This window comes from Gekko japonicus, unplaced genomic scaffold (genome assembly GCF_001447785.1).
Source record: "Gekko japonicus isolate JY-2015 unplaced genomic scaffold, Gekko_japonicus_V1.1 scaffold259, whole genome shotgun sequence".
Taxonomy (NCBI): Eukaryota; Metazoa; Chordata; class Lepidosauria; order Squamata; family Gekkonidae; genus Gekko; species Gekko japonicus.
The window spans coordinates 1,130,672-1,143,077 of record NW_015165243.1 but is presented as its reverse complement, the minus strand read 5'-3'; the positions used below and the strand labels follow the sequence as shown (position 1 = coordinate 1,143,077).

At 42.0% G+C, this 12,406-nt stretch overlaps 2 protein-coding genes across 3 annotated transcripts in view; one reads left to right on the top strand and one right to left on the bottom strand.

Annotated features, from left to right (window-relative positions):
* CCDC66 (coiled-coil domain containing 66) overlaps nt 1–12,406 on the bottom strand; it is a 46,833-nt gene that overhangs the window by 5,075 nt on the left and 29,352 nt on the right. The window contains exons 17-18 of the mRNA XM_015410049.1: nt 8,481–8,755; nt 7,532–7,653 (exon numbers count right to left, since the gene is read on the bottom strand). Coding sequence (XP_015265535.1) covers nt 7,532–7,653; nt 8,481–8,755 — 397 coding nt within the window. The remainder of the gene's footprint in view (nt 1–7,531; nt 7,654–8,480; nt 8,756–12,406) is intronic.
* FAM208A (family with sequence similarity 208 member A) overlaps nt 1–12,406 on the top strand; it is a 93,005-nt gene that overhangs the window by 77,375 nt on the left and 3,224 nt on the right. Inside the window, exons 24-25 of one of the 2 annotated variants that reach the window (XR_001482476.1) lie at nt 6,186–6,278; nt 8,478–8,544. Coding sequence is in view for 1 of the 2 variants with exons in the window: in XM_015410047.1 (XP_015265533.1) it covers nt 6,186–6,271 (86 nt within the window). In the remaining variant the exon portion in view is untranslated. The remainder of the gene's footprint in view (nt 1–6,185; nt 6,279–8,477; nt 8,545–12,406) is intronic. The other variant, XM_015410047.1, reaches the window with a different exon arrangement.

Genomic DNA, 12,406 nt, shown 5'->3' with positions numbered 1-12,406 from the left:
ATTAGGCATAGCCCAGGTAGCGGCTCTGCAAATGTCCATTAGGGGAACTTCTGGAGGAAAGCAGTGGAGGCTGCAACAGTTGAATGAGCCCTGATAGGGCCAGGCAAAGGCTACTTAGCAATAAGGTAGCAGAGGCGGACGAGACGTACAATCCACCTTGACAAATGCTGAGCCGTGATGCTAGTTCCCAGCCTTGCTGGAGCATAGGAAACGAACAGATGACAGTCACATCTCATTGGACGAGTTCTCTTTAGGTAGAACAGAAGTGCACACTTTGTATCCAACGTGTGTAACAGCCTCTCCTCTGGGGATGCCAGAGTGGGGAAGAAATCTAGGAGGAAGACCTCTCCCTGTAGGTGAAACTCTGAAACTACCTTTGGCAAGAACGAGAGGTCAGGAATAAGACGGACGCCATCTGGCAGAAAAGACAAGTAAGGAGAATCATGTCTGAAAGCCAGTATTTTCCCAACTCGCCTCGCTGAAGTGACAGCCACTAGGAAAGCTGTTTTCCATGACAGGAATTTCAAGTCGCGAGCGGCTCAAAAGGTTTCCTGGTGAGTTGACGAAGTACCAGGGGAAGGTCTCAGGAGACAACAGGACTTTTGATGGGAGGATAAAGGTGTAACAGCCCCTTCAAAAAATGTTTAGAAAGCGGATGCAAAAAAAGAGTGCATCTCTCAACTTGAACGTGGTAGGCTGAAAGTGCAGCCAAATAAACTTTTAACCAGGAATGTGATAGTCCCGAGTCAGCGAGAGACAGAAGGAAGTGAAAAACCCTCTCGAGACCCACGGAGGCGGCTCGAGGGGCATCCTCACCCAAAAAGGAACAAAACTTTTGCCATTTATAATGGTAAGATTTTTGTGTAGTGGCCTTTCTGGAGTTCAGTAGCACATTAGCTATGCGGGTGGGGAAACTGTTGATACCACTCTCCAGGCTGTCAACTTTAGTCGTGGAGTGTCGTGGTATAGGAGAGGAGACTCGGATAGGAGCAAGAGGTCCTGAACTGGAGGAAATTGGTGGTACTGCTGACAGGTCCAGTATGGTTAAGAACCATGGCTGCCTCGGCCACCACGGGGATATGAGGATACAATCTGCTCTGTCACTGATGGTTTTGCGCACCACCCTCGGAAGCAGAGGAAGAGGAAGTCTCTGGACCACAGGTAGAGGAGACCTTCCCCCAAAGACTGCGGGTCCCTGCCTCCACGGCTGCAAAACAAAACCCCTGTTTAGCGGACTTAGCCTGCTTATGGCGGGAGGGTTGTTGTCCCGATCCAAATCTAGGTTTCTGAAATGCAGGCTTCTGGCCTCCAGAGGATGTACGTGGCCTCCACTGCTGCTCAGGAGACTGACGGTTAGGGGTATGTTTTTGCCAGGGTCTAGATCACAAGGACGAGGCCGGTATTGTTGTCTCATGGAGGAAGACACGTCCAGAGCACGAGAGGCTTTTATCCATATCTTGTAATATGGTGTCTATGGTACTATTAAAAAAACCAAGGCCATCGAAGGGGAGGCGCTACGTATGTGCAGGTATCCAGCTGCAAATTAGTGTTGCATAGCCAGGAATGTCTTCGGAGAGCGATGGCTGAAGCCATTGTCCTTGAGCAGGTGTCTAGGGCATGTATAGCAGTATTAATTTGTTGTTTCGCCAGCACCATGCCCTCGTTTTGGATGATGCGGGCTGACTGATGCTTATCTTCTGGAAGGGTTGCTAGGAGTTCAGAGAGCCTTTCCCATAAAGTGTATTGATATCTACTCATACATGCTAAGTAGTTCGTGGTCTTCACCCCGAGTGCTCCTATAGAGTAGAAACATCGGCCGAATGCGTCTAGCTTTCTGCTCTCCCTGTCTGAAGGGGCAAAATGGGTTCTCTTCGACTTGGATGAGGAAGTAACTACCATTGAATTTGGTTGAGGATGGGCAAATAAAAATTCCGCTCCCGTTTTCTGGACTCTGTACATGTGGTCCATGCGGCATGTGGACACTGGAGCCGATGATGGTTTTAGCCGCCTGTAACAGGAAAGTGGACATGGGTAGTGCTATAGCTGTCGATGTATCTAATTGTACCATAGAGATAACGTAGTTGGCGGTGATCCCAAGAAAGAGCAGGAGGTGGTGGGGGCAGGAAGACTCGTGGGGATCTACTCCTAGAGCGGGAACGTCTGGGAGACAGTGTAGCATCTCGTCTCCGTGAGTGGCCCCTATCAGCCCACTCATCGATATCAAAAGGTCGAACTTGGGAAAACAGACGGGGAGGATGACGTTGAGTGTTGGAAGGGATCTGTCAATGTAGAAGTCCAAGAGTGGCGATGCCAATGACTGAGCAGAGGGAGAACGATCTGTGCCCAGGGGACGGTGAGGATTTCCACATTCTCAGTGTCGGAGAAAGGACACATGTCCGCCAGCGTTTCATGGTCTAGCTGGTGTATTGGAGAGTCCCATCAGCTGGATGGTCGGTATTGGTGGAGCGACTGGAGCCTCCGATGCCAATACAGTCATAGAAGCGGGAGGCACCTTAGGGGCAATACCCGGTGCAGAACCCGCAACCTTTCCAGACTTCACTGCCTTCAGGGGCTTAGAGGAACCCTTCTTGGCGGACTTATGATTTTTACCTGATTTTTCCTTTTTCTTTTTTACGGGAGTGGACGCCGAAGACTGCGCCGTCAGTGCCGGACGCTTCGATGTTGACTGTATGATGTCGGACGAGGACTTTGACGCCGGAGCCATTGATGTCGATGGTCTCACCGGTACTTCTGGATCCATGATGGAAGAGGGGTTTAGTGCCAATTCCAGTAACGTCACACGGAGATGCGCCGCTTGATTCTTCCTAGTTTGATTGGAAAACTTGGTGCAATGCTGGCAGGACTCTGGTTGGTGCATCTCACCAAGACAAAAAATACAAAGGGTGTGGCCATCAGGCGGAGCGAGCTTACTGCCACACCCAGTATAACGCTTGAAAAAGCCCCACCTTTTCTCCATAAAATAGACAAGATGGAGAAGAAAAAGAAGTGGGGGGGGGGAAGGCCGAAGGCCAGATTGAGGTAAGACAAAACTTCCCCCGCAAAGTTAAATAATGTTGTGGGGGTTTTTTGAAGAAAAAAAACGAAGAAGCGAAGGTAAAGAAGGAGAAAAAATGAAGAAAAATCCGAAGAGAAATCCAAAGAGCCTCTGAGGAAAATAGCTACCAATCTCACCGACCAAGGAAAGGTGTTTCCAGCGTGGCGGAAAGAAAGGAACTGGCGGGATGTCCGCTCGCACCCCTCTGGGCATGCGTGGTGGGGGTTCCTGCGCACGCCTGAGGTCTGGGCATGAAAATCCCTTAGAGCTTGCTACAATACCGATTGATCCAGCGCAGGCGCACTGAATCCCATGGGTGTGAAGCACAGAGACCACATTGAAGATCTACTTGTTTTCTAAAGGCGCAGAAATGTTTTTTGCAGATGGATCAGTAATGGGTTCTAGTAAAAATTATCTTGATGCCTATATTAGTGCATGGTTAGACAACACAAATTTCTCACTTCAACCTAGGTTGTTACTGTGCCATACAAAAATGACAGTCATAACAGAGTTGAGCTTTTATTTTTTAACACAAGTAGTAAGCATTTTGGTGCTGGAACTGCCCATGAAATCCACTGAATTTGGCTATAGGTTCTTCCTCATCCTGAGATATTTGTAACAACAAGCCTGAAGCAAATAAAGAGGACCAAGAAGGAAGTGAGGGTATGCTTCATGATTATTCCCTGTAAATACTTCAGAGCCCAAATTCTTTTAAACAATGGCCAGATTATTTTGCCAATATCAGTATTCCCATTTAGAAGTCTCAGTAATTCTAGAATCAAGTGGATATTCACCAGATATTCAAGTGGATATTCTCAGTAATTCTAGAATCAAGTGGATATTTGAATCTTCATCCCTGCTAAGGACAAGGGTAGGTGCACAGTTGTTTGTGCTTCAATATCCCTACAAGACTGAAGACTAGTCAATCATGGGACGTAAAGAGGTGGATCCAACAAACTACAGCAAGAACTCCTGTGTGTGAATCATCAATATAAATGACTACATGGGGTGATACGCAGAGGGAGGTAAATCCAATTATTTGATAATGTAGCATAACATAGGACCAGTGTTCCCTCTAAGCTGAGTTAGTGTGAGCTAGCTCACAGTTTTTTAGCCTACGGCTCACACTTTTTTGTCTTTGCTCAGGAAGGACGGCTCCAGAGCAAACTGACTTATACAGCAGGCAAAACGCTCGCTCACAATTTTAATGCCCGTAGTTCACAAGGTAGAGTTTTTGCTCACAAGACTCCACACCTTAGAGGGAACATTGCATAGGACACCTCCCCCCGCCCCCCAAAAGTGGAAACAAGCACAAATAAGAGGCAGCAATAGAGCAGAAAGATAGTTATTAAAACTCTCAATGAACTGATATAATCAAACAAGATTAGGGGAAAGTTGCTTTTTTATCTAGTGTATACCCAGGTGGTAGATAGTGGATTAGCCTTCACTAACTTATCCACTGGCTAACTTTGAAATATGGATCAAATGTGGCAGTACCGATATCTCTGTGCAAGTATCCACATAATTCAATGATAGTTCTGATTTAGTGCAGGATCCCAGAAATAAGTCTGTTGCTGCCATTTTTCATGGATCAACCTCTGGAGCAATTCACGATGGAGTTCACCATGTCAAGAAAATGATCTCATTACAAAACAGATGAACTGCCCTCACATCTTCAGGCAAAATCTCTGCATCTAAATCAACTGCAGATGTAACAGTGGCTTCCCTTCCTACAGATTTAGAATGTGAGCTTAAGAAGGGATGACTCAAACCTTTGGTCTCATTTTGGATGCATACATCATTCCCAAGCCATCATAGTAAACAACAGAAAGATTCTCAATGTTTTCATCTACAGTAATGTTGCAAACCCAATGTCTACAAAGATGGTGAAGTTGCTAGCTACTTATTGAAGCCGATGACTAAATAGTTTTCCCACAACAAACAAGATGGGAAAATTTCTGTGGAGAGCATGCCAGAATCTTGGACATCTGTTGTTAGAATGGTTTAGCCTTCATGAAGAACAAGGAACAAAGCTTGAAATGGAAATAGTTTGGTATATTTCTGTTTAAAAGCAGAAGACAATAAAAAGTGCATATTCAAAATAATATTACTTTGATAATTTGATGTCAATACTGTAAGGGCATTTTTGGCTCACTGAAGAGCTTGGAAGTTTTCAGTAATCAGAAGAGATCTGCCATTTCTTCAGCAAAGCAAGAAGAACAAGAATACTTTTTGAAAGTTTACCAAACAAATATGAATTGTGCAGTTTGAAGCAATTTTCACTCAGATCAAAGATGATGCACAACTTGCTAATTAACAGTTTCTTGTGTCAGTTAAAGAATGCTAAATCATAACAAACATGTGCACAACTACTAAATATTGGTGCTAAATTCTACCAGGTATCAGACTGACTAATTATGAAACTCTGGGACAACACCTGCTTCAAGCATGATCTGCCTTTTACAGCATATACTAGAGAGTGTTTTCACTTTCTAACCAGAAGAGATAACTGAGATCTCCATTCTGTATTATCAACAGCTATCACCTTAGTTTTGCATCAGCAGGTACAAAAATGACATCAGAAATCTGCAATATGTACAGTAGCTGTAGTTTGATATTTTCTATCTCTTGGCATTTATACTATATGGAATTCAATCTTGACAATAAAATTGTACCTGGACTGTACACAACTGAGCAACCACAAGGTGTATTTACTTACTTACAAATGCAATACAGAATCTTTTGTTAACTATTATACAATTATGTTTATTACCTGTTCCCTTCTCTATCTTCATTCACAGGTTCATTTGTTTAATTGTATGATTTTTTAAAAAATTGGAAAACTTTATAATGGAATTGTCACATTTTGTAAACTGAGCTATTTTGGAAATTTGATACAAATCTATACATGAATATATGCAACAGGCACACTATGAATAGTGTAAATAGGGATTTAACAAGAGAAGATCAGTGCTTGAAGCTGACATCCAAAAATTCAGAAGGAAATTAAATGTTTTTACTTGGCCTTGTAACTATAGCCTTTTAATAGACAACTAATATCACTATAATTTCATCTGGGCACTAAAAATATTTGCAAATATAATCTGATTCTATATCCCTTCTCTTCCAGCAGCCTGCGTCACAAAGGAATATGCTGATGAGTTGGCTCCCAGATGTTTGTCACCTAACCATTTACTGACGGTACAATCAAACTAGCTCCAAAGTAAGTTGCATGCATATTTGTACTTGCATATTTAATCTGCTGTCTAGTTAACAAAAGAGAAACTGTAAAGCTGAGATGCCTTTGAAATACCACAGACTGGATCCCATGGAAAAGGCTGTAGAAGGAATTGGTGGAGCAGATTTTTCCCCACCTTCTCTTTCTCCCAGCAACTTAACGTTTGCCCCAAAAAGGAAAGGGAAAAGGGGATTTCATCCAGCCCCCCCTCCTCACTACAGCACCCCGAGCTGTGATATGTTCTGTTCAAGAAGATTCCTCAGTCTTGAAAGATAATCTCCTGGGGAAGCAGAAAGTAGAGAAAGATCCACTCTGCCAATTCCTTTTGTGAGTTTTTTCCATGGCATCCGACTCCATGTATCTTATATCTATCTTTATGAGTCTATTGATAAATATACCAAATATGCCACGAAAATTATGCTGTCTATACCAATCTACACAGTATGCAGAATGACTTGGTAGAATCCTAAATGCATTTACTGAAAAGTCAATCCCATTTTATTCAATGGGGATTACTTCTTGGAAAGTGTTTTTAGGATTGCAGCCTGTATCACTTTACTGAAAGTATTGATAGCCCTCCTTATACAGCAAGCTTCTTAGCCTGGATCCAGCAATCTGTTGGTTCAAGTACTGCAGATATTTCCAATATTCTCCCACCCCCCCAAAGGCCCTTCCAATCGCCATATGTTGAGATTCATGTAGATTAGTGGGCACATGTGTAAGGTCATTAGTACTAAGAGGGGCAAGAGGTCAAATTGCCTCTTTCTCCCTCTTGTACAAACACCAGCTCCTCTGACATAAGAGGTGATTTTTTTGTTTTGATGAGGCATTCAAAACTATCACCCTTCACTTGCAGTCTAAGTCATACAGTCCACAACTCAACTAGTTCATTCTTCATTGAATCTAGCAGATTTGAGTCCATTCTTCATTGAATGTAAATAGGTTCTTGTATAAATGCTTAGGTGCACCTTATTTCTTACTCTAGTGCAATTTCATATTTACAAATATGTTTGAAAATTTAAAAATACAACATTGGCAAGACAGTCAGAATTTGTTTCTATACTTAATCCATAAAACGTAACATTAACTATAGAATATCAGAAGAATTCCACGGTAAAAGGGTAATAGGAGACAAGAACTCACAAAAATACAAAGACAGGAGATGGAGTATGTATGAAACATTAATACAGGAAAACGTGATGCCAAAACATTCATTATGAATTCAGTTCGTGCAGTACCTGTCGTAGTTCTGAGAGTCCTTTCAGTATGGCCTGCTGCCTGTCTCTCACCACATTGGGATTAAAAAGTGGATCCCTTACATGATCAGAGCTAAAAATCTGCCGTGGAGTATGGTAAGAATCTAAAGGTAAATATAGATGAAATCAGTTAACCAGTATTACACTTTCCGAATATTGTACAACAATGAATGTTTTAATGATTGTCCTAAAATTGTTTTAATGTAAAGAAGACAAAGCAATAGTGTCAGAAGAATAAAAAATTTAATGCATCTGTAACAAATTAGTGCATTTATTTTAAAATGTATTATTTTAACTAATTACTTCATGAGATTATCACTAGAATATACCAGTCTGGGCCTGCTAGATGCATGGGGGGTGGGAATCCCATTTCCTGCCCCCTTTCTCATCAGGCCCAGAGTGGCTTCCTGGCTCTCCTGCAGGCATTGCCGGGTCTGCTGTGGCTCCTGGGCTTCGCTGCTTTTGCCCGGCCCAGTGCAGCTTGTAGGCTTTGCTACTGTTGCTGGGCCTGGGCGACTCCCAGGCTCCACCACAACCAATGCTGTGCCTGGCATAGCTACTGGGAGCCACCAGAGCCAACAACTGTCACACTGAAGGTAAGCCCAGAGAATGCGCTTTTACTTTTGGGGGGATTTAAATCCCCCAGTGGGGTGTTTGGGTGTTTTTTTTTAAGATTTCAAATTTTTCTGCAAACCTGGGAGCTCACTCAAGTTTTTTAAAAAAATCTGTTTAGTGCAAGTGTGGCCCTAATCTGCAGATTTAGATACCTGCAGATGGAAGCCACACTTGAGAAATAGATATATAAGGAGATATTTCACTTTCTGCATTATTAGAAGCAGTTCATTGTGCTTTACTAATACAATTTTAAATGTAGGGGACTGATAAAATAGTAATTAATCATAGGCAATTATCTAAATCTATGTTTTAGTACCGTTCAGCTGTTGGTATTGAAGATCATGTGTCGAAGGTCTAGTCATGGGTGCATCTGGATCCAGGTAATACACTTCATTTGTTCGCACATAAGGAACAAAGTATGCTGATGGTGGCCTTTCAATTTCAGCACTTGGAGCAGGTCTTTCACTTTGATGCTTATCTTTATATATACTCTTCTCTTTCACATAATTGCTATTATTAGATGAAAAATCAGAAGCCTTCATTTGTCTTTGTAACCTGCTTTTAACTGCTGGAACAGGTGGTGAGTCAGATCTGTGGACACACCATCATTAGTAAGATTTTAGAAACAGTTTCTTCTGAGTCTTTGTTCTCACCCCTTGCTTTTTATTTTAGTTTACCATTTACTTTTCCTGTTAATCTTTTTTTCTTCTCACCAAGGTAACTATTTTCTTAATGTTTCAATCACAGTTATATAAAATGACTTGAATCGGGGCATGAAGAAAACAGGTACAGGAAATCAGGGGAGGAAAGGAAGCAGGGGTGGGAGAAGGCCAGACAGTAACTTATACAATGCTGAAACTTTTGTTCAAAATATGCAATAACAAGACAACTTGAGTAACTGTACCAACAGAGAGCTTCATTGATTTTTCTTGATAGTTTAGATCAATATTTGCTTGTTTTTTTTCTGGCTTGTAGAAATTGTGTTCAGCAAAACTGGGCCACTGCTAACTGGAAATATTTAGGTCTGCTTAGAGATGTGAAGGCCCAGAAAAAAACTGGAAAAATTCGGGAAAAAAACGTCCCCGTCCCCCCCTACGTTTTTTTCCTGAAGCCTTTTTTGTTTTTTTCCGAAAAACTGGGAAAATTGAAAAAAGAAAAAGAAATTGATTATAGAACGTTTTATTTTAACATGATGAATAAAATATTTTAAGATATGGTGTTCAAATCTTTTCCAAGCAAGTCCTAGGTTACAAACTGAACTCTCCAAATGCAAGAACAAGATGCATTTCTTCCTTTAGGAAGTGCTATTGTCAGAAGAAAATAAAAAGGTTTCAGTTTTGTTTTTGCATATGGGTGGGTATTCTGTTTGTAATAATTTTGGATACACTATATTTTTAATATGCTAGTTGTGATAATTTCATGCCAAGTAAAAATGTCCATAGTCATATTTTACGTTCCTAAAGTAACAGAATGACTTTCAATCTAGAAAAGATAAAAGAAATGCTAATGTAGCATTTTTTTCAATTTTTCCAAAAAATTTCCGTTTCCCCCCAAAAAAACCCGGAAAAAACCTGGGGTTTTTTCCGAGCTTCAAAATTTCCGGAAATTTTACATCTCTAGGTCTGCTACATCTTTCTAGATCTTAGTTTCCTCTGCTTAGCTCTGAAAATCTCACCTTGAGCATTCATAATTGTGTTCTACCATAGCCCACTGTATAGACAGACATTCTACTTGTAATGAGACACTGGGGTGTTTTGGTTTTTGGTGCTTAAGAATTAGTTGTATTTTAAGACTACAGAAAGCCAGATTTGCTGTTTATGAGTCAGTTAAGCCAGTGGTCTCCAAGCCTTGAGGCAATAAGAAGCAAAGTTTAGCCCATATTTGTTGGACATGGGAATATGAATCAGAGATAAAGCTAAGCTTCATTCAGACATTAGTATGGACTACGTGAACCTGCCCAGTTGCTTTGGCTTGCTACACACACTTTGCTCCTCTCACCTCACACAAGGAAGAAATACAATTTAAAACAAGCTCCATTTACCCTTGATGTATTACTGCAGGTACACAATTTAACTAAAATTGGTTCTTTCCCCCACAACCCAGGGTTCTAAGCGTGGACTATACTGTGGCTTACAGTGTGTGTGGGGGGGTATCTTGTCTGAGGAGAACTAGCTCAGCTTAAGTCATGTGCCTACATTCATTCCTACCTCATGGACAACCAGAGTTAACTTTAAACCAGGATTCCTACACTGTGCTCTATGTAGGGAAGAAAGGGAGAGTAGCAAGTTGCATATACAAGTCAGCAATGAGCCAGGTTTGTGCATATTCAGGCTTAATATTGATGACAAGATGTCTGAATTAAGGCTTAGAGATGTGAACAGGGAAGGGAAATAAATACATTAAGAAATAGCTGCACCAGTATGTCAGGAAGTAGGGAACATGGTTAGGAACAAGTTATGGAGGACTGGCAAGCAAACATTTCCTGAGGAAATATGTTTGGAGAATCATGTTACTGTCTCTTGGCCTAACCTTCCACAGAGGATTCCTGTAAAGATAAATAAGATAACCTCTATATATGTCATCTTGAGGAAAGGACTAAACAATCTAGTAAAATAATAATAATAATACACTGTATGTTTTGATGGGCGGGGGAGTGGAGTTCAAGTCCCACAAATCACTGTTATTTACTACCACTCACACCCCTATCCCAAAATGTACGTGTTCTCTTTGCTCTACAGAACTCAGTGGGAACCACTGAGAACTGACTCAATCCTTACCTACCTAGCCCTATCATATACCTGGGATTGGCCCTGGTTTACTGGAAACTCAAGTGTGACAGAATGGTGGGAGAACGGGAAAGAGGTGGGATATAGCAGTTGACAAGAAATAACAATGAGATTGTTTCATTTGCATTAAACTTTGGTTTTCTGTGGAATGATATACATAATTTGGTAATGGAGGAATTTTCTACTCTGCTGTTGCCATGGACTGACCATTGCTGGTGAGTGACTGGATAAAACCTCTTTAGTGAATGCAACTGAACACAGATTAGAGCCCCTTATCATGCCTACTATGTGGTGGTAATAGCAGCGAAGCAAGCTCACTTCACTGCCACCAGTGGGTCTGCATAGTGCTGTCCAGTGGAGCTTTTCCAACTTCTGAAGGAGGTGTTAACCCAGAATACAAACAAGCCTACTGCAATTTCAAGCCCGTAGCCAGGATTTTGTGCCTTGTGGGGCAAGTTGTTTTCTGGTGGGACTGAAGTTCTCAGTGCAGAAAGAAAAGCCATTTAGGCAATAAAAAGCTGTTACTGGGATAGATCTCTAAATTGCAAGCTGTCAACCACATTAGATGATAGTTCTCAGCTGCTGCAAGTTATTCACTTCTGCCAGCCTAAGCAACAATTCTGATAACAAGCCGGCAGGTGGGGTTGATGACTTCTGACTTCGGCAGAAAAACTCTCTTGAAGGAGACCAGTTTCTTGACACAGAAGGGATCCTAGAGGTCACCTACTCCAGCCCCCTGCTCAGTGTGGGAATTAGTCAACTGCAGCACCCTACTCTACTTAAAGGAGCGCACACCTTTAAAAATGCTTTAAAATGATTGAAAAAAGCATTTACAGGAGAAATTCTTGTGGCGCTGTGCCTGTAAGAAAGGAGGCAGAGCCCCCAAAAGCCCCACTGTAGCTATGGACCTGACTGCAATGCATTTTGCAGATAAAATTGCTCCCATTCACTATGACTTAAACACCACAGTTGGACTGGTCCAATTTCAGGATGTTACTGGAGTGTAATCTAGTCATAGTTGTATGGATGATGTTCAGGTAGTGAGGCCTGATGAACTGCCCAAGGTGCTTGGAAGTGTGCTACCCACCACCACATCCAGGTTTGACCTTTCCCTCATGGTTAATAATATAATGCTGGGCTGGGGTGGTTGACTGGGTCCAGGAGATAATAAAGTCCTCTCTGCATAAGGCCATAGTTAAAACCACTTTGAAAGAGGTGGTTTTGACACCTTTCATGAAGAAGGCATCCTCAGACTTAAAGGACCTAAACAACTCCCTCCCAGTGGCTAAGAATTCTTTTTTGGGGGGGGGGGGGGGGTTGACCCTGCTTCAGGCAGACTTATAGGAGATGGCGACAGAAACAGCCTTGGTAGCCCTTACTAATGACTCACTGGGAGAGTGACAGGGAGTGTTCCTGTTGATTCTCCTCAGTGCCTTTTGTTACCATTCACCATGAT